Source organism: Myiozetetes cayanensis, unplaced genomic scaffold (genome assembly GCF_022539395.1).
Source record: "Myiozetetes cayanensis isolate MyiCay16 unplaced genomic scaffold, myiCay2020 scf3, whole genome shotgun sequence".
NCBI classification, from domain to species: domain Eukaryota; kingdom Metazoa; phylum Chordata; class Aves; order Passeriformes; family Tyrannidae; genus Myiozetetes; species Myiozetetes cayanensis.
Window position 1 is genome coordinate 3,934,613 of NW_026087521.1, and position 20,370 is coordinate 3,954,982.

Sequence of the window (20,370 nt, forward strand, 5' to 3'; positions counted from 1 at the left end):
CTGTGCCTGCAAAGTTATATATCTGAAAGTTAGATATCTAAGTCCCTTCTGAAATTAATGGATGCTGCATGAGAATATGAGGTGTAATTGCTTTTTAATAACTGCTGAGCTACGTCACATCTGAGCAGCTTCTTATCTAAGAGTATCCCGAGGCATTTTTTGTTTTGCTGGATGTGCATAAGAAATGAAACCCTGGTAGCTACAGTGACAGGTGTGAGATGGAAGAACTCAGGAGTGAAGAGACTCTCCCTAAATGAGACCTCGAGGACCAAAACTTGCAGGATTGAGCATCATGTGGTAGAAAAAAACAAACCAGGAACCAATTGCTGCCCATTCGATATCTGGCTTGTTTCACATCCCTTTTGACCACGTGTCCACAACATACCTACTTGTCCCACCTTCCTTATTTTGCCCTGGAAACGCTTGTTTAGTGTAACTCCTCTGTATCTCCTCTTGCTGCTCTTTCTGCTTCTTACAAGTCCCATGTTTCATGAGCTTCCTGGGTGTTTTGTCCTTCATCCTTTGCTTCAGTCTGGCCTTTGGACACCAGTCACCTTCCTGAAAATACCCTGAGTGAAAAAGCAAATGTGTTCTTACCTCCTCTAGTTTTTGTCTTCCTGCTAAATGCTAAACAAAAAGACATCTCAGAGTGAGGGACAGGAAAAAGAAAAAACAACCTGTAATACAGAAGAGCTAATATTTTCTGGATTTTGGAAGGGGCAGCTAATGAACTGTAGAATCATAGAATGGTTTGGGTTAGAAGGGTCCTTAAATTATCTACTTCCAATTCCCCTGCCACGGGTGGGAACACCTGCAATGAAGAGGTGGAACACAGAAAAATAAAAGGATGAAAGAAAACAGGAAATCACAAAAAAAAAAAAAAAAAAAAGAAAAAAAAAAGAAATGTGAAAGAAAATCTTTAGTGTTGTTTCTGTTCCTGATTTATCCAGGCAGCAGAGTGGCTGAAAGGCACTATTTACAAACCTAATTCAGGTCCCTGCCCTGTGAATTTGCAGTTTGAATTGGGTGGTGAGAGAAATTAATGGGGAAAACCTCCATCATTTCCATCATTTCAGTTTATTTCTCTGTAATACACCCCAGTTCATTCTGGGGAGAGGAGGGAACAACAGATTGTTGTTGCTAGTGGGATTTGGGTCAATTCGTAGTTAAACCTCTCCCCCACCCCACAAAACTCATGAAGACAGAGGTGGTGAAGGTCTGAGTTTGGGATCTTTGGTGATCATCAGCTGGTGTCCCTGAGAATTTCAGTCCCCTCTCAGCAGGGAGTCACCTGGTAGTGAACCAGCCTGAGGTCCGTGGAACGGGAAGGTTGCATGGGAATCCAACAGCCCTGAAATGAAGGATTTTTATTTTTTTTATGTCTGAGTGGAAAGTTAATGTTACGTAAAACCGCCTACTGAAGCCAATTCCTTCACTAAATTTGTTTTCATTTGGTTTTTTTCATTCCTCCCGTGTGTCCAAGAAAAATATTACTTAGCTAAAAGGCATTAATTCAGTTTAAATCAGAGTATCAAGCCCTCTGAGTCTAGGAGCGATGTGTGCACAAGTTTCTTGTTTAAATTAAGCCTGCTGGTTGCTGGCTTGTTTGTTTCTCCTGCTTTCCCTATATTCAGGATGCTTATCTCATAAACTGCTAGAAAAATAATGGCAGAGGACCATTTTTTTTGTAAAATAATTTAGATGGAAAAGCAATATCCTGCAGAATTTCTATAATCAAGTATGCACCCAATCCAGCTTGTGCAGAAACTTGATCAAAATAGATCCTTAACTCCCAGTTAAGCCTAATTAGGATACGGAGTTCAATACAAAGCCACTTCTCATTTTCCTTTGCAATCAGCACATCATTTTTGTTTTGTTAAAGGACACAAGTTGCATCCCTTAGATAAACAGCTTGGGCAAGCTCTGCAAAACAATTAGTGCATCTTTCACATGGTCTAAACTTGATTGAATAATTACTCAAATAATGGTCAGTAATGGAATACATAGGGTTATCTCCTGGCTAATCCTCAGGTAATGGAGTTGGTGTATCTCTGATTTTTCTCTTAGCTGTTCCCAGTGAACAGGAGACTGAGACAAAAGTGATTATGGGAAGTGGAGGGAGTCACTGGAGGCCAGCAAGGAAAAGGAGGCCTTATCTTAAGCAATTAATCAAGAAAACTCCTATTGTGGGACAATTATTCAAAGCTAATTCTAAAATAGCTTTAGAGCCTGAGGTCCTGAAGGTTTTTTAGTGTGGGTTTTTGTTTTTGTTTTAAGAATTTTGCCAAGGTCATTGGGAGCACTGGGGCAGCCCTTGCATCCAAATGAAGGCTGTGGCATAAGGAGGGAGTTGAGTGTAAAATGCGGCTTCACACAACATGGGCCTTGAGGTCCTTGTCAAAGCTGTAAGTTTTTATTTAAAAAAAATGAGTTGGAATGTTTCTAAACAGAGACAATATTCTAAAACTTGCTTAATGCTTCTACAGGAATCAGAGAATCGTCAAATGGTTTGTGTTGGAAGGGAGGGACCTTAAAGACCATCTCATTCCACCCCCTGCCCTGGGCAGGAACTTCTTCCACTAGACCAGGTTGTTCCAAGCCCCGTCCAGCCTGGCCTTGAACAGTTCCAGGGATGGGGCAGCCACAGCTTCTCTGCACAACCTGTGCCAGGACCTCACTACCCTCAGAGTAAAGAATTTCTGACTCCAATCTAAATCTTCTCTTTATCAGTTTGAAGTCATTCCCCCTTGTTCTATCACTCTTTTAAAAGAGGATCCTCTCTTTGCATCCATTGCAAGTGACGCCAAGAGAAGTGTTATCACAGTCATTTCACCTCCATGCCCAGCTTTCCTAGTGTACCTGCAGGACTCTGATGTCTTTGAATCTCCCTTTTATTCTTTTTCTCTAATGATTTTCACTGCTTTTTGCTTAGCTTAATTGTCCTACAAAGTCTTACAGCAACCACAGACGTGTAGGATTGTTTTGTGGCTCTGGCTTTGCAAAAGACCACGAGGTCTTTCCAGTTGTATCCCCAAAAAGCCCTTGTACAGTGAGAGCATCTAACAGACTCCTGTGCTCCGTTTTCAGCCCCTGAGCTCCCTTGGAAGCGAGATTTATTTGAAGACGTTGCCGTGATCCATGAGGTCCTGTGGAAAGAAGCAATACATCTTAGCAGCTGTCCCTGAAAAATTATAAGGTCACCGGAGGGGGGGGAAAAAAAAGCAAAAAAAAAAGCAGAGCTTTTAAATTGGATGCGGTTTAAATTTTCCTACGGCCTCCCGAATCGGGCTCCTTGCCGGGGAGGGAAGCTGCCCACAGAGTTATTGCTCAGCACAGTCACCCCGTGCTCCCGGAGCAGTGTTTTCCCAGCGGTGCTGACAGAGGCATTTTGAACCCACCGTGGCGTCTCGGGCCGTCCGATCCGGTGTCAGATGGCTCTGCGGTGCCGCCAGGGAAGTGCTGCTGGATGGGTGATTGCGCTGCCCTGATTAGTTTTCTCTCTGCCTATGGGCACCTTTAGCAGGGCAGGGTTACAGGCAGAGCCAGGACACACATGTGCTCCGGTACGGAATGAAGCAGAGAGGCTGGAAGACAAAGAGAGCCACTAATTGGATTTGTAGCTGTAAGAAAAAAAGCTCTTAAAGTAAACATTTTCCTCTCTTTAAGTCTTTCCTTGGCTTCTTTCGTGAAGGCCGCCTGAAAGTATCTGTTTCGGGGGTGAACCCTTCCCAGCAAATTTAATTTTGAGGCTTGTCAAGCTTTATTAAAACCTTATCATCAGTGATTTCCTTCTCTGCTAGATCAAGAAGATTGTGTTTGTTATGGGATTCGTATTGTAGCTCAAAATTGATCCCTGCAAATGGGGGCTTTCATATGTGTGCCAGGGCACGCCTGTACCAGGTCAGAGTGCTGAAATCCCGGGATGTGCGTGGTCAGCACATCTTCCCGAAGGCTTTGGATGCTGTTCGGAGTCATCAGCTGGAACTGCATTTGTGTTTCTGAGTTAGCAACTGGTAGAATAAACTCGTTGCTCTGCATGGCAGAAGCATTCCTGATTGCTGCTGGTATCCTCAAACAAATGAGTGGATGGACCCATTCCCAAGAGTTGGAATATTTGGTAAACGCTTCTGGATATGGTGTGCCTACGTATAGTAAGACAGAGGGTGAACACACCTTTTTTTTACTTGGAAGATGTAGTAATTCCATTCACATTAGTGAGAGTTTCCAGTCAATGGCAGGGCTTTTTTATTTACGTTTTAAATTAAATTTCAGTGAATTGTCTTAATTTGTGCCACTATGGATTGATGCCACAAATCAGAGTTTCACCTAAGAGGGTTAGACAGACTCTTTCCAATTTGTTCTAGAGCACAGGACCTAGTTGATTTTTTTTTAATACCTCTGAATTCATCTATTGCAAATAAACTTATTGATCCCCAAATCTTCCTCATTTTTATAAAATATTTTCTTAATTGCTGGGAGAATACTTAATTTCCCGTTCTTACCCGATGAAGATAAAAAGATGGATGGAAGAGTCTCTAAATACATGCCCTGTTTGTTGGGTTTGTTGGGGTTTTTTATAGTGCCAGGAGTAACCAAAGGACTTTGAAAACACAGATACGGTTCTTGCCCTGAGCAGCTTTATCATTTGGATTCAAACGTGCCCTTGCAATTGCAAGTGAGGCACTGGAGGAGGAGGAGGAGAGGAAAGGCAATTAATGGCCAAATGAGTTGTTGAACTGAAAAGTTATTTGAAGGTGATACAAACACTCAGAGCCTTTTTTTATGGCAGCAAAGTTCCATCTTTGTCCTGCATAACCAGGGTGATGATGGTCTTTTAAGCTGCACTGAGCCAAAACTTCCTTCTGGGAATTCATTTTTGCAGAAGCTCCATCAAGTGAACAAGAACATAACAGATTAGGACCCAAAGTAGCCCAGGTTTCTTTTTGAGAAGCAAAGTGAGTCACAGGCAGACACAGGTAATGGTAGCTTATCCCAGACCTTGTCTGGCAGTGGAGTTCTCTCTCTCCCTGTGGATTTTGTGCCACACCTGGCACAGAGGTGTCCGTGTTTATCCTCTGAACTTTGAGATGAGCTCATCTTTTGATAGGAGACCACTGTCTTCACATCCCCATTTCTGCCATGCCAGACATCTTCCCCGTGCTGATCAGAATTGCCACGTCCTCCCCTCCCACCTCCACTGCCTCTGCCACAAAACCAGTAATGAGTTGGGTCACTAATGATCTCTGGGCTGAAGGGCACATTAGCTATTTATAGCAGCAATATAAATAGAAAAATGCTTATTAGTGCAATCTAAAATACCCCACCGTGCCATCGTGTCTGTCTCTTACTTGCTGTCTCTGGGACTCCTGAGGATGAGAAATGTGACTCTTAAATTCCAGAACCTGGGCTCTAAACCACATTTCTGCTCTCACAGATGTGTTACACAGAAAGCAAAGCTTTTTTTGGGCTTAAATTCTGAACTTTTGGGGAGAAAGAGTGAGGTGTGAAGTAACAGAGTGAAAGAAATATGTGCTGTCTGTGGGACATGTATGCCTTCTTGCTTCTGGTGTTCTTTAGCTCCATTGCAAAATGAGATATTAATTAAATAATCACTGTATTTTCTCACTGCTAAATCCAAGTACTCAAATGCACGTGTAGGTTGAACATCAGTGGAGGACTAAAATTCTGCAATGCCAGGTAAAAATTATTAGTATGGAAGAGGTACAGGTGCCCCAATGCAATAAATAACTAGTCTGTTCCTCTGCCAGGGAGTACAGTAGTTGCTTCCTAAAATATTTGTAAAAGCCTGGGGGTTTTTAACCTAGGATTTTGTTGAGGGTAGGAGAGCGTATTTTCTTATACGAGACCATAATATAGAAAAGGAAAAGCACTGTAAAATCCTTCCACATGTTTATATAGGCTCAGTGTTTTTGTTTTTAGTAAGATTTGTGATACCTGAAAAGCTGGTTTGGATAGCTCAGCCAGGAAGATTAGATACAGAGGTGCAAAGTGAAAAGACTGATGGTCTGCTTTCCTTTTCTCAAGAAAAAATGCATATAAACTCCTTGTATTATATTTGGGAATTATTAGATACAGATAATACAACGTGGATTTTGAGTCTTTAGATCGTAAATTTGATCTTTGCAAGAGGAGCAGTGCCGAATCTCAATTGTAACAGGAATTCTCATCAAGAAATACTCCTGGGAGGATTATTAAAATACTACAGGTACTGACATCGGCTACAAAGATCTACTTGTGCATATTTCTTTAAAGGGGAGGAAAAAAACACCTTAATACACAGTATTACCATAGCCAGCCCCTATTATACTATTGTAATCATAGCTGAAGCAAGAACGGTGATTAACGATGGCAATTTATTGTATCTGACGAGGGGAGAAAATAGGAGATGTTGTCGTTATCATAAATCATATCATAAATAACCAAAGAGAAGCACTCAGAAAGCTTGTGTGGTGTCAGCAGCAAGCCCTTTCAGGCACGTTAGCCCAGGATGTAGCCATAGAAACCCCAAAGTCATATTGTTATCTTAGTCTTGCTGCAGTTATGTGATACAACAGTATTAACATATAGATTAGGCCATTTATAATACTAGGTGTCATTTCAGGTTGGCTTGCTTATATAGCAGTTTAGGTTTTTTATTGTGCCGAATGTGAGGGAAACGCTGCATTTTTACAGGTCAGTATAGAGCCATTTATAACGTATGGGCTCCACACCTCTGTCAGTCTTGCTAATGTACTCTGTTATTGATTGGTTGTACTCTATGGATTGTCATCGCCTAATTACCATGTCTTTGCTAATAATTTTATTTTTTAGAAGTCAAAATGCTCCTTTAAAGGGAGAACCTCTCTCTGCCTGCACGTGTGCTTCGGGATGAGTTCCTGGTTCTTTTAAGGATTGTACACCCCAGAGGGAGCAAATAGTGAAATAAAAACCACGGAGATTAATCCAAATTTTGTTCCAGAGGCTTTCTGCCCCTGGCTCCATGTTTTGATCTAACAGTGGTGGTTTTCACATCACACTCTGCTCTGCAGATTTCAGGAGAGAGACTCAATCACAGATAGTTCAGAGCAGCACCAAAGTGACTGAGGCAAGGCTGACAGGGAGCTGGTTGGTTCTCACACATCCTCTCACTCCATCACTTGCTACAGATGCTTCTGGAGTTGTTTCTCCTCTCCATCCAAAGCTGCATCACGGCTCCAGGCACCTTAGCCCAGCACTGCTGTACATTCACGTGTGTGTGATCTACAAAAACCATTGAGCCACTGTTAAAAAATCAAAGCAAAAATAAATTCTCCCTCGTTATATTTAGACAGAAACACCCTTCTGCTTGCTGTAGCAGCACAGATTCAGGACTAATTTTCCAACACCTTTAGACTTGTGTGATCCTGAGGTGGGATTTTTACTTTGCCAACTGTACAGTAAAATACTTTCTCTTTGGTTTTTTTCTTCCACTCCCGGATATATTTCCACCTGAGTCAGTCCCTTAAGTCACTGCACTATGGAGAAGGGGCAAGATGATGGTATAAGAAAGGAGCTGCAGGACTTTCCTCTGGCTTGTTCTAGCCCAAATGTTTGAGTGGTATCATAACAGACCAGATCAGTTATTTGAGCTCAGACCAACAGATAATCTTTCTTATTTTAGCCTTGTTTAGTTCCCCATTCTCCTGCACAAGTGCTTAAACCAGGACAAATAAAAGGATTGGACTGCTTCTTTTTAAAGCAACAAGGTGATGTAGAACTGCAGCTTTAGGAGTTGTGGTTTGTTTCTGGCAAACTGTCAATACCCTGTTCTCATGCTCACTGGCAGTGTCATTGGAAAAATTTGAGACATGGAAGATGAGCTCCCTGATGGTGCTCTCTTACCAGCTCTCTTCCCATAGAAAATATCAACTGGAAAATGCCAGGGTTTGGTGGTAGTTTGGTTCATCCTTATACAGTAAAAGAGAAATCTGTTGGTTTATCACCTGTTTGGTAAACAGGTCACATCAGTGATCAGTTGTTTTCACAGGGCAGAGAAATTGCAATTATAAATATACATATATACACAAGTATCTGTGTAAAATCCAGTATTTTAAGCTCCAAGTGTATTGCAAGTATCTTAGTGTCTTCATATTGCATTAGAGTATCAGGATATTGACCTGTAGGATATCAGGATTGAATTTTGTCCCTCTTCCATTAATTTCCTTTATGGACTACAGGCACACTTTCTGTTTGTTTTGGGGAAAGGCCATTGTTATTACAAGTTAAAAAGATAAAACATATCACAGTGTAAGAAAAGAACTTCACTTTTAACAGAAATCAAAAGCCTGTGCTTATCAGGATATGATAGGGATGTAAGCTCTTGACTTAATGACTTAAAATTTCCCAAAATTATCTTTGGCTTCATCCCATGCTTTAACTGGACAATGGGAAAATTATTCTGGAAGTCTGCAGTAAGATTTTTTCCTTTTTTTTTTTTACTGAAAAGTTTCATGTGCTGGGTGGGAACAATCTCTTCCTTCCTTGCATTTGAGAGGCTGAGCTGTTCTGTTAGAACACAAAATGTTCAGGTTCTGTTTAAAAAGAAAAGGTTTATGGGAGAAATTTAATTGTTGAAAATAGTCATGTATGAGTTGCGTGGAAACATCTGCTCTTTGAGAATTGTATCCTCGGTGGGTTTGCTCTGATAGCTGATACTTTTTATCTGCCATACTGCAGTTGATATCAAATACCAAATGCCAAAATCTTGCATTATTATAATAACAAGAGTTGGCTTCCACAGGAACTGTTACCTCCCAGAGCTTTGTGCATTTAATATGTTAACTGTAACATTGGAGGTAGGAGCTGCTATTACTAAAATCAAGTTACTCTTTCTTCAGCAAGCAGTGTCCAACTTTAGGCCAGCGTGTCTAACTCTGCTTCACCTTGTACCAAAGAAATATTTGTTTGTTCTTAAATCTGCATGTCTTACCCAGATGGTTTTATCCTGTCACCACCATGTGACATAACGAAATATTAATCCAGTTTTCAGAAGAGAGACTGGAACTTAGCTTAAATTAAATACCAACCAACTGACAGGGTAAGTTTTTGGCAGGGCCAGGAGCTGAGCAGGCATCTTGTCTTTCCCAGTCTCTGCCATGTTCTCTAGGACACCAACTCTCTTAAAGTACTTATAGTGCTGTCTCTGGAGCTACCAAGCAAAAAGTTTGGTAATGATCAAGATGATGACAATTCTAATTTCATAGACATGTTTATATATAGTAGGTTTTCTTGCTTGAAGAATGCCCACACGTAGGTGCATCTCTTCAGTCAGATGAGTTTTGCATCTATTTTTCCTGCCTTCGCTATCAATCTGACCTGTTGTTGTAAGAGCAGTGTGTGCTGCCTGCTCTCTCAAGGCAGCCAGGAGAGCATGACAGTGTGGTGAGAGTGATTGTGCTTTTTTTTTCTGCAATAAAGGCAGAATTTCTGTTCCTTTGTAACCTTGTGTCAGGTTTAGGGACAAATAGTCCCTTGATCATTGAAAACTTGGACGTTCATTACTGAAGTGTTGAGTAGTGCTGTCCTGAAACTGAACTGTGGCCAAATTAAGCAGGTATAAATTCAATAAGCCTTTGGTTTTGGGGTCCCTGCTGTGCTACAGGAACATGATGTACCAAGAAATAGAGTTTGAGCTTCTTTAATGGTTTTTCCTTAAGAAAGGTGCAGGAGTTTCAGTTTCCTGACTGAACTGTTCAGCTTAAGAAATTTTCCAGCATTTGAAGTGGTGACAGATGCCCACGGTTTGCATTTGGGATTCTAATGCTTTCTGTCCAGAAATCCTGAGGAGCTCCATATTTATCAAGTTCAGCTTTTCCAGCACCTCTGTGAGGTGGAATTATCATCGTTTGTCAGATGGGAAGGCAGCAGGACATAGTGTGACCTGTCCAAAATCACCCTGCAGACCCGTGTCAAGAGAGGAGTGGATTCCTTCCTCCCTTAACTTCAAAACCATCCTTTCATGAAAGTGAAGTTGCCTTCTTACCTAGGCAAAAATGATGTTATTATCTATTTAGGTTGGAAAAGCCCTCTAAGTTCATTGAGCCCAGCCATCAGCCCAGCACTGCCAAGGCCACCAATAAACCAAGTGCCACATCTACATGTTTTTTGAACGCTTCCAGGGATGGTGATTCCACCACTTTCCTGGCTTATCCTGGTATTCTCAAGTAATAAATGCTGTGTTAATAAACAGATTTCTCACAAACAGCATGCTAACAGCTCTCAGCTGCTTTTATTTCAGTGAGAGACAAATCCAGTGCTGAAATCATCCCTCCTCTAACCTGTGCGTGGTCTGAACCCAGGCTCTGCACGAGGGGCAGGCTGACAACATAAACAATTGCTCTCTATGGCTTTAGTAATGTGAGCATTAATATTGATCCAGCACTGACTTCTCTAACGACCAAAAAATAAATAAATAAATAAATGTATCTGTTATCTTGAGAAACCTCCCAAACAGCTCTAGTCTCCTTTCATTACAGCAGAGAGTTATGAGGGCAGATGGCCGAGGTGATATGCATTTGACCTGTAGATGCTAACTGGGGTTGGATCATTAATAAGGTGGCCGGAGATAGGGAGAAATGGCAGCGAAGAGAGTTAAAAAGCAATCCCGTGCACAAAGGATGGCGCGCCCAGAGGTGCCGGATAGGGAATGAGATGGACAGAGGCGGGAAAGTGGCTCATCACCAAGTCAGGCAGATCACACTTCAGACCTGATGTTTTCCCGTATTTGGTTCCTGCTCTGGTGTGAATCCTTCGGGAGGAAAAAGAGCAGTAGGCCTTGAACCCACGATAAAAATTTCACTTTCTCTAATTAATCCCACCCCTCCCCCCCACCCAAAAAAAAAGTGGTTCATTGTTTTCTGCCCCGGCCGCAGCTGCGGTGGCTCAGGTTTGAAAGCTGCTGCCTGGCAGAAAACCAGTCCTTGCTGAGGATCAGACCGTGGCCTCGCTCCAAGAGAAATTTGGATTTCATTTGACCACGATAGGATTCCAGATTGTCATCTGAGCATGTCTGAAAAGTGGTGAATGTGTGTCAGTAGTTAAGTGCTCGTGAACTTCCTTAGTCCCTGGATTGTTCAGGACTGACCCAGTCAATTTTTTCCAGATGTTTTGGGGAATCCAAGTCCATATAAAAGGGATGGTAATGCTTCTGCTTCCTTACTAAGTTGTCTTTGTGGCTTGCAGGAATGTGCATGAAAGCTGGAGCCAAGACACCCCGATTTCTAGTCTCACCTCTACAAACTGCACTTTAACCTTTCCTGCCCTTCCCTGGCACCTCCACACAAGATCACAGAGGCTTCGTGGGCCCGCTGCAAACTTTACTTGGCCTTATTAGAAAAAAAATAAGCATCGCTCCTTTTTTTTAATGTACAAAACTCCGGTCCCTGTTCTCCAAACCTCCTCTGAAACTGTTTTTTCGCCTTTGATCCAGCAGCTGCTGGTATTCTGCAATCCTGAGTAGGTAAAACATGAGAAGCACCTTGGGATGGGAAGAAGTTATAAAAATATGAAATATTTCAGTGCCCTTCCGTGAGACACGGCGTAACAGAGGGGCTGTTAAAACGGACACCAGGCAGAAATCTTTAGCAAATAAATGTTCTGATTTTTCTAGTAAATGTAATTTTTTTACTGTTTGTTGCCGCAGTTTCTCTTCCACTTTATTGACTCTTTTTATCCCCGTGGTTTTTGTATTAAAATGGTATATGTTGCTATCTCTAAAGCCTGCATGATCAAACCCTATCTTCCCTAATACTTGAATCTGACTACACTTTTCATCTTGTGGCTGAGGCAGAAGATTTCTCTAAATCCTGATTTTAAAGTAAGGTGTTTGTTTTAAATTTTATCTCTCTTTTAAATGAAAACAAACTCTCGGTGGTGAACTGGGTGGAATGGAGTTGGGAGGGGAATTGCTGGGTAGCAACCAGTGCTGTGTGACATCTGATGAATGCTGATTCTTCATCCCCAAAACGCTTCTGAGCAGGTGAAGGCAGCTGATTTCTGCAGCAGCTTAATCAGAGATTGAAATGACTTCCATGATGGGGAGGCAGGGTTTTTTTCCCCATAACAGGTGCAGGCTCAACCCACAGTGATTTCTCAGTTATACTCTAACTTTGCAGTTTAAAAAATTTAATGTCAGTGCCCAGCCAGGCAAAACCTAACTCCCTAACATTTCTGTTTTTCACGGAAGGCTAAGGCTTTATCCTCAGGCAAAGTCTCCTCTCTGGGATGGCTGCTGTAAATCCTCTGGGCCCTGGCGAAAGCCAGACTTGCTAGCTCATTTTACTTAATTTGTGATGCTGGCAAGATTTGTGCTGCAGCCCAGGGCTCTTGACTCAACTCTCCTAAATCAGAGCATTGACACATTACAGTAGAGAAACACCAGCACAGAAAACCTGAAAATAAACTCCTTGAAAAGAGATATTTCAGAAAGATGCTGCCTTACAGAGCTTTAAACGGTGTTAGTGGAACGTTTCAAGTTTCTCGGTGTTCGCTTCTTTAAAACCACCTGCTCATTAAGAAGTTGGGTTTTAGCCACTGTCCTAATAAATGTTTCTTACCACATATTTCTTGTGAGAATCTTGGGGCACTTGATATCTTTCCTCAGAAGCCCTGCTAGACAAAATGTCATGAGTTTTTGCAGGTGGATAAACACAGATGTGGGGGTAAAGTGAAGTGAGGTTGTCTGTGCAGGAATGGTAACCAGCATAGGTGTAATGATGTAATTACTGCAAATATAAATGTGTCAGGTTAATGCCTGTGTAGACATTCTTATTCCGGACTAAGAATCCTTTTTCCTGCTCGGGTAATTCCATTTTGAAAGTGAGGAAGTGTATCCAAGAGGATAAACTGCTTGGCTGTGGTTGAGGAGATCAGAGGTTCTCTTCTTAAACCTGTTGTGGATTTGCTGGGAGATCTCAAGTGAATTTTCTCCTTTCTCTGCACCATAACGTCACGTGTGGGACTGAAGATGGTGTTGTGTGTAGGGAAAAGAAAATAATTGCTATTAAACAAAAAAAACCAGAGCAATCACACAGACTTGGACCAGTTGTTGCCTGATGTCCACACTGTGCAGGTTTCAGGTTTGTCTTGTTTTCACAAGCTGGTTTTTGGTCTCACAGCCCGAAATCTCGCTTGCTCTGGAGCATGTTAGGTGTATTCCTCTTTCATCTTGGTTTCACTACTGCAGGAAACCAGCACATGCACTCCAGGGTTGCTCCATGGTGCAAACAAAACAACAGTAAGGGGGTGGGGTTGGGAAATGCATTTCAAAGGCCTGTTCCTGATCCAAACCAACACACACATACACACTGATGCTGGGGTGTTCCCATACAGTCGTAACAGATAATGTCCATGTGCAGCAGCTCTTAAGATGGTATCAGAGACAGAACCTGGCAGGTTGAATGGGGCTTTTAGTCTTCTGCTTTAACCTTCAGACTGTGCTGCTTCAGGAAAAACAAACCAGGTTCAGGAAGACATTTTCCTAGTGGTTAATCTGCGGTCAAAACTGTGAGATATATAGTCAAGACAGACAATTCTGGTTAATTTTACTTTGATGCTTTCATTCCACTGTGTTACAGCAAAAGAAGCTCTTAGGTGGTCATTTATCTCCTGTGGGCTGAGATGCACGTGAACATTTGCTCTGATGCTTGTTTGTCCCTGTAAAACACATTTTAATTATCCTAATACTTTTTAAAATGTTCTTTTTTTCAGAAGAGGAAGAGGAACAGGTGCCTACCGATGGAGGAACATCTGCAGAGGCCATGCAGGTCCCACTGGAGGAAGAAGGAGATATGGAAGAGGATGAGGCAATTAATGACGAGAACTACTTGAGCAAGGGACCGTTAGAAAGTCCTGATGCCGAGGAATTCCCTCCTGTGAAACGGCCAAAACTATCTGTTTCCAAAGGGGACGCCTTGGACATAACTCTGGAACCACGTGAGCCTCTGAGCTCAATAAATACTCAAAAAGTACCACCAATGCTGTCTCCAGTTCATGCTCAGGACAGTACAGACTTAGCCCCTCCTTCGCCAGAACCACCGATGTTGGCTCCCATTGCAAAACCCCCAGTGCCAACCCCCAAAACTTCAGAGGCAAAGCCGTTTGTGCCCAAAACAAAGTCCAAAACAAGTTCTCCAGGACAGAAGACAAAATCACCTAAAACTACACCCTCGCCAGTGGTAGCTGGAAGCCCCATACGTTCACCAAAAACTGGATCCAAAGAAAAGAAGTCACCAGGTCGCGCCAAGAGCCCCAAAAGTCCTAAAAGTCCAAAGGTTCCTGCTCATGTTCCACAACCGCCTGTGAAGCCTGAAATACCAAGTAGAACCCCTCTGGCTGCATTGAGTGACAAGATAGGAAAGGAAAACATTCAAGTAAAACAAGTACAGACACCACCTGAGCCTGCCCCCAAGCCAAATATTGACAACCAGGTGAAGAAAGCGCCAGTAATGGACAAGACCATTGATGATTCCATCGATGCTGTGATTGCTCGTGCGTGCGCGGAACGAGAACCGGATCCCTTCGAGTTTTCCTCTGGCTCCGAATCAGAAGGGGAAATTTTTACCAGTCCCAAAAGACTTTCTATTTCTGAGACCACAACTCCTAAACCTTCTGTTTCTGCCAATAGTGCAAATAAGGCAGGAGCAACTCCAATACCTGCCTCAGGTGGGACTTCAAGTTCAGACATTTCATGGACAATGGATGACTCAATTGATGAGGTCATCCGGAAGGCAAATATGGGGACACCTTCTAATCCACCCACTAACTTCACTTATTTCTCCTCTCCTTCTGCGTCACCACCAACTCCCGAACCTCTTCTCAAAGTCTATGAGGAGAAAACCAAGTTGGCTTCATCGACAGAAGTGAAAAAGAAATTGAAAAAGGAGCTGAGAACAAAAATGAAGAAGAAAGAGAAACAAAAGGAAAAAGACAAAGAGAAGAACAAGGAGAAAAATAAGGAGAAGGAAAAGAACAAGGAGAAGGATAAAGACAAGGAAGGAAACAAGGAAGCAAAGTTTCAGTGGAAGGAACTACTCAAAGAGGATGATCTTGATCCCTATAAATTCAAACTAAAGGACTTTGAGGATGCTGACACAAAAGTAAAGTTGAAAGATGGCAATACCAAAAAAGAGAGAGAGAAACATAAAGATAAAAAGAAAGAGAAGGAGAAAGGCAAAAAAGACAAGGATAAAAAAGACAAAGAGAAACTCAAAGATAAGGGTAAGGAAGATAAGATAAAGGTGCCATCAGCACCTCTTGTGTTACCTCCCAAAGAAATGTCTGTGCCCTTGTTCAGCACACCATCTGCCATGAGGCTTCCCAGTATGTTACCTTCCTTGTCTCCAATGCTTCCTGAAAAACTGTTTGAGGACAAAGAGAAACCAAAAGAGAAGAAGAAAGACAAAAAAGAGAAGAAGAAAAAGAAAGAAAGGGAGAAGGACAAAGAAAAGGAAAAGAAGGAGAAGGAAAAGGAGAGGAAAGAAAAAGAAAAGAAAGAGAAAGAAAAGGAGAAACACAAACACGAAAAGGTAAGCTGGTTGGATAAGTTGAGATGGTACACTTGCTTGGAAAATCCACGTGGATTCCTGTGTTTGCTGCTGAGCCTTGTCCAAGAGCTTTGAGGAGAAGTGGGATTACAGGTTTGGTGTCTTTTAAACATAACAGCTCCAAGGAAGATGTCTGCCAAGAGTTTCAGGGATTGTCCCACCTCTTTGGAAAACAACACAGTAGAATTTCAATTCTGTGAATTTGAAATGTGAGATTGTCCTCCTGGTTTTCCTCAGCTCACTTTTCACCTGGAGAAGCTGGGGCTCAGACTCAACAACAGCACACACACAGTGCAGTGCTGGGGTGCAGAAATTGTGTTCTGTAGACTTCCACTAGTAGGGCCAGCAACCCTGTACCTTTCATATAAACTTTAAATTTTGTTCCTGAAAGTCCTCTTTCAAAACCTGGAAATTCCCAGGCGGACAGAAATGAGGAGCGAACTGCCTTCAAGTAGACAAGTTCCCCACTTATCTCAGGTGCTCAGAAGAGCTGCTGAGTCTCCTCTTAGCCAGTCTGCCCCCTTGTTGCTCCAGTTTGTTTGAAGAAAGAAAACTGTTTTCAGATTATGGTCTAAATGTTCAAATGTCACCTTTCGTTTAGAGCCTTGTGCTTGAGAGAGAGAAAAGGGGAGAGCTAATTTTCAAGGGGTTTGAGCTCCTTCCACTCCTGTAACTCTTTACTGATTTACATCAGCCAAAGATAATTTCTTCTTTCCAATATCACCTAATCTTGAGAATATATTTAATATTTGAGAAATGAAACCAGCATATTTGCATGTTATCAGATTTGAAATCCCATTAGAAGCAGCTCCCCTAATTCAGGATTTGCTCTAATTTTTTGTCACTTCACCTTATAATACGTATTAAATTGTTAATATTGAAAAGAAAGAAGAAAAGAAAGAGATTGTCTTCATATGTGATAACCTTGGATGCAGGATTTCCTAAATCTCTATCCTGAGCATTAGGAAACACTGTGTAAGTTCTGGTTTTACCAAGATGCTCTTTACATCCTGTTTTGAGTGTGATTCTTGGTTTGTACAAGGTCAGATTTGGGACATTCCCCACTCTCTTTTTTCTGCCACTGTTACGTTTCCTGCTGGACTTGCAACAAAGTGCTGATTTCAAAACTTGATGTATTTTTTAAGTTGACTAATGGTTTTTTCCATGCAGAATCTGGGTGATCTGGAGAACATTTGGGAGCTGTGGATGAGTTGGTGATCAACAGGGTGGTGGCCCAGTTGTCCATGACAGTTTAATGTCTGGTTTTAGACTGCAGTAGCACTTTCACAGGTTCCCCATTTCCCCATCATCACTGAGAGGTTTTGTCAGTATTTCATTGAGAATTTCTGCAGAGATTTCTTTCTAAGTTAAATATGGGTGAATTTGAAGTAGAGGCAATGAGTTTCTTGTTTTCCATGCATTCAGTTTTGCATTTCTTCTACAATTCTCTGTATCTAGTTTGCTTTAGAGCGATATAGCAGATACATGAACAAATACAAACTGGTAAAGCTTCAGTATAGACTGAACATATATATATATATGTAGGGAAAAAGAGTTCAACACTAATAAAAACTTGGGCAAATTAAATTGACAAAGCTACCCATTACCCTGGCAAAAAGTCCCTGTCAAAAGATAAACTTTAAAGCTAGAATGCATGAAAGAGTCCCCAGATAGAATTAAAATTTAAACTGATTCTTGAGAGATAAGCTTTTTTTAAATCCACCTCTTTGCTGCAAGTCAGGATTTTAAAAATAAATTTCCCCTTTAAATCTCTTGAGCGATTTTCATTTTTTGCAAGGCCGCACTGCTGGTGTCCTGGAAAAATGGAGAGTTAGAGCTTTATCAGTTGGTGCCCTGAGGTATGTGGCAAAGAAGCTAAATCCTTGAAGATTAGCAAAAAAAATGCAGCACATGGCAATAAGGGGCTTATATGACTACTAGTATTAGTTCAGGTGAAAGAAGTATTGCTTATACATAAAACTGGACAAATCCACTGACAATGTATTTTTAGTTAGCTACAAAGGAGTCTTATATTGCTGGACTTTACCTCTTTGGTGATTTGGGAAGCTTAGTAATCCACTGTAAATGCTCTTCTGCTGGCCCCAATTCCCAGTATTACTCCAGAATGCTGCTCTTTCGTTTTAACCCCTAAAAGTACATGTTTCCTTAATTTAGCTTTTAGATCACACAATGACTTATTTAGCCAGCAGTTGTGCTGCAAGAGCAAATGATCAAGTTACAGCTCGGACGTTTAATCTTCCACGGCGCATCTGCTCCGGAGGCGTAAGCACAACCTGGAAGATGAGTTTGTGGGCTCACTGCAGTTCCAGCTTGTGATGGCCAGTAGAAAATATCCCATTCCTATTTCTAATATTGCTACACTTAAACAAAAGAGTGTCTCAGCTGTAATGTTCCCATTTTTTGATTCTTGGTATAGCTACTGCCTAAGTGTGCATCCCGTCCTGCTGCGGAGTTGAAGGGTTTTATCAAGTTTTTTTACCCTGAGCTGCTGAAAGACACAGAACAGCAAACAGAACTCTGCAAAAATGGCAGAAAGCAGAAGCTGAAGGCATCATACTGGGAGTGTTTGGTGGTGGCATGAGGAAGAGCAGCTTTGGCACCGGGCTCGCCTGCAGCTCCGTGCTCCGCAGGAGTGTCGGGAGCTGCTCTCGGAGCCAGAAAAGGAGGCAGTGAGCTGGGGCACTGCCTTTCATGCTCTACCAAATTAAAAGCAAACAGTTGGAGCAGTTACACCCCACTTGTACTCCAGAGATTACCGGGCGTGCTGGAGGAGTGACTGAGTGGCTGCTGACCCAGTTTCAGCAAACCTTAATACGCTGAGCTGGAAACTAAAGTAGTTGAGGAACTGCTTCAGGAGAAATGGAGCCATCCTTGCATCAGGGCAGGGCTTGCCAGAGCTGCCCCAAAGTCAGCTGTCCTCGCTCCTAAATCAAAATCCTCACATCAGTGTAGAGGAAGAGCAAGCTATGCTATAGGATGTAACTGTGGATGGTCCTTGATTTTCTCTCTGCTCCGGTCAGACAAGCCTTGCACACAAACCCACGTAGTAGAAAGATGCTTCCTATCCTCTTGCATCAAAGGATAAGCTTTAGGATTGTGGTGGAGCCCTGATTTCCTCTCCCAGCAGATTGTGATGTTGGTATCCGAGCATAAAGAAGTGGTTTGTGTGCTTCTCTTCTGCCACATGAGCCCACACCACTGTTGTTTAGAACATCTTGGTGGTATATAAACAACAGTACCAAGGACCTTCATAGATGGTGTGGGTGTCTCTCTGTGCTGTGTGCTGGAAGCTAAAGCAGCAGTGCCCATCTTAGGAAGTTCTGCATTCCAAACAGGCACTACAGAAGGAGAAGAAACCTCCAGGAAAAGTGGTAAGATAGTCTGCACAAAGCCATGTGCCTGAGCCTCCAGTACCCAGGGTTCAGTTCCCTGTCTCTTTGGAGTGGGCAATACTACAGGTTAAAGATCCTGGGAAAGCAGAGAAGAGACTCATCTAAGGAGGGTGGCAGTGAAATTGTTGCAGGCGTTAGAAGCTTCAGAATAAAAAAGGTCTTGCAACACTCCAGGCGAATGATGTAACAAAAAAATTGTGCTACATAAACAAAGGAGCAGAGAAGGGGCCTGTGAAGTTGGCTAATCCATATCCATGGAGAGCTTTATTGGAGAGCACAGTTAACTGGATCAAAGCAGGAATACCACTCAGGCTGCAGCCCTTCTCTCTCTGGTCAGGCATCTTCTAGGGAGCATCTCCATTTCTTTGGGAAAGGTGCATGGCATGGAACTTTGTCATTACCTTCCTCAGTGTAAGTCCCACTTGAGCCCTCCCACTCTGGTCTTCTGTCTCCTGCACTGCTTTGTGTGCCTTGAATTGATTGTTTTGCCCTCCCTTTCTTTATGAAACCAGAGATTTCCTCACATTTCCATTGAATGTTTGCACGATAGTTTTGTCTCTTAAGTTCCTGGACCAGGTTTAGCTGAGTGGTTATTTTGTTAAATGTGATGACACACGTGCTCAAAACAAAGATCAGTCTCTGTCTCTTTTGATTGAGAGAGAGATATATAAAAATAGATACAATATATAATTATATATATATAATATGTATATACACTTGTTTTATGTAGATACAAGCTGAGCAACCTATGTATGGAGAATCATTACAGTGTCCACACAGGTTTTGCAAAGCAGTAGCTGAGTGGGTGTTTGTAATTTTGGCACATACTGGCTCCAAGAGTTCAAGGACATATTCAAGTGGTCTAAACTCCACCAGATACTGAGGTTGGAAACCAAGCCATTTGAAAAATAGTCATTAAAACACTTGGCCTAATTGCATTAAAAGGCAGTGGTTGTTATTCATGTGTGGATAAACACTTTCTTAAAGTATTCAGTGTTGGTGCTTGGGGTTTATTTGCTTCCTCTGTGTCTCCTTTTGATTCAAGAGGGTCACGGTACATTTATGTGATGAACCTGGAAAATGACAGAATTTAAATCTCAGAAAAAAATTGCAAACACTGGTGGGTACCTGTCAAGCTTGAGTACTAAGGACAAAGCATTTCATGTCATTGTTTAGAAACATACTGGGGGGTTTTGTGTCTCTAGAAGTACTACATTAGGAAGACTTGTTAACAAAGGATATAAGCAGGTGCAAATGCAGCTAAATTTCAAGCTGATTTTTTTAGTTCAGAATTTGTATTTGTGATTTGCTGTGTCTGGGACTCCCAACAAACTAAGACCATCCGTGCTACAGCACGAAGAATGAGAGAGCAGTAT

The 20,370-nt window shown here is 42.0% G+C and overlaps 1 protein-coding gene across 1 annotated transcript in view; it reads left to right on the forward strand.

Moving 5' to 3' along the window:
* Window positions 1-20,370, forward strand: part of TAF3 (TATA-box binding protein associated factor 3) — a 115,422-nt gene that overhangs the window by 71,219 nt on the left and 23,833 nt on the right. The window contains exon 3 of the mRNA XM_050323826.1: window positions 13,747-15,563. Coding sequence (XP_050179783.1) covers window positions 13,747-15,563 — 1,817 coding nt within the window. The remainder of the gene's footprint in view (window positions 1-13,746; window positions 15,564-20,370) is intronic.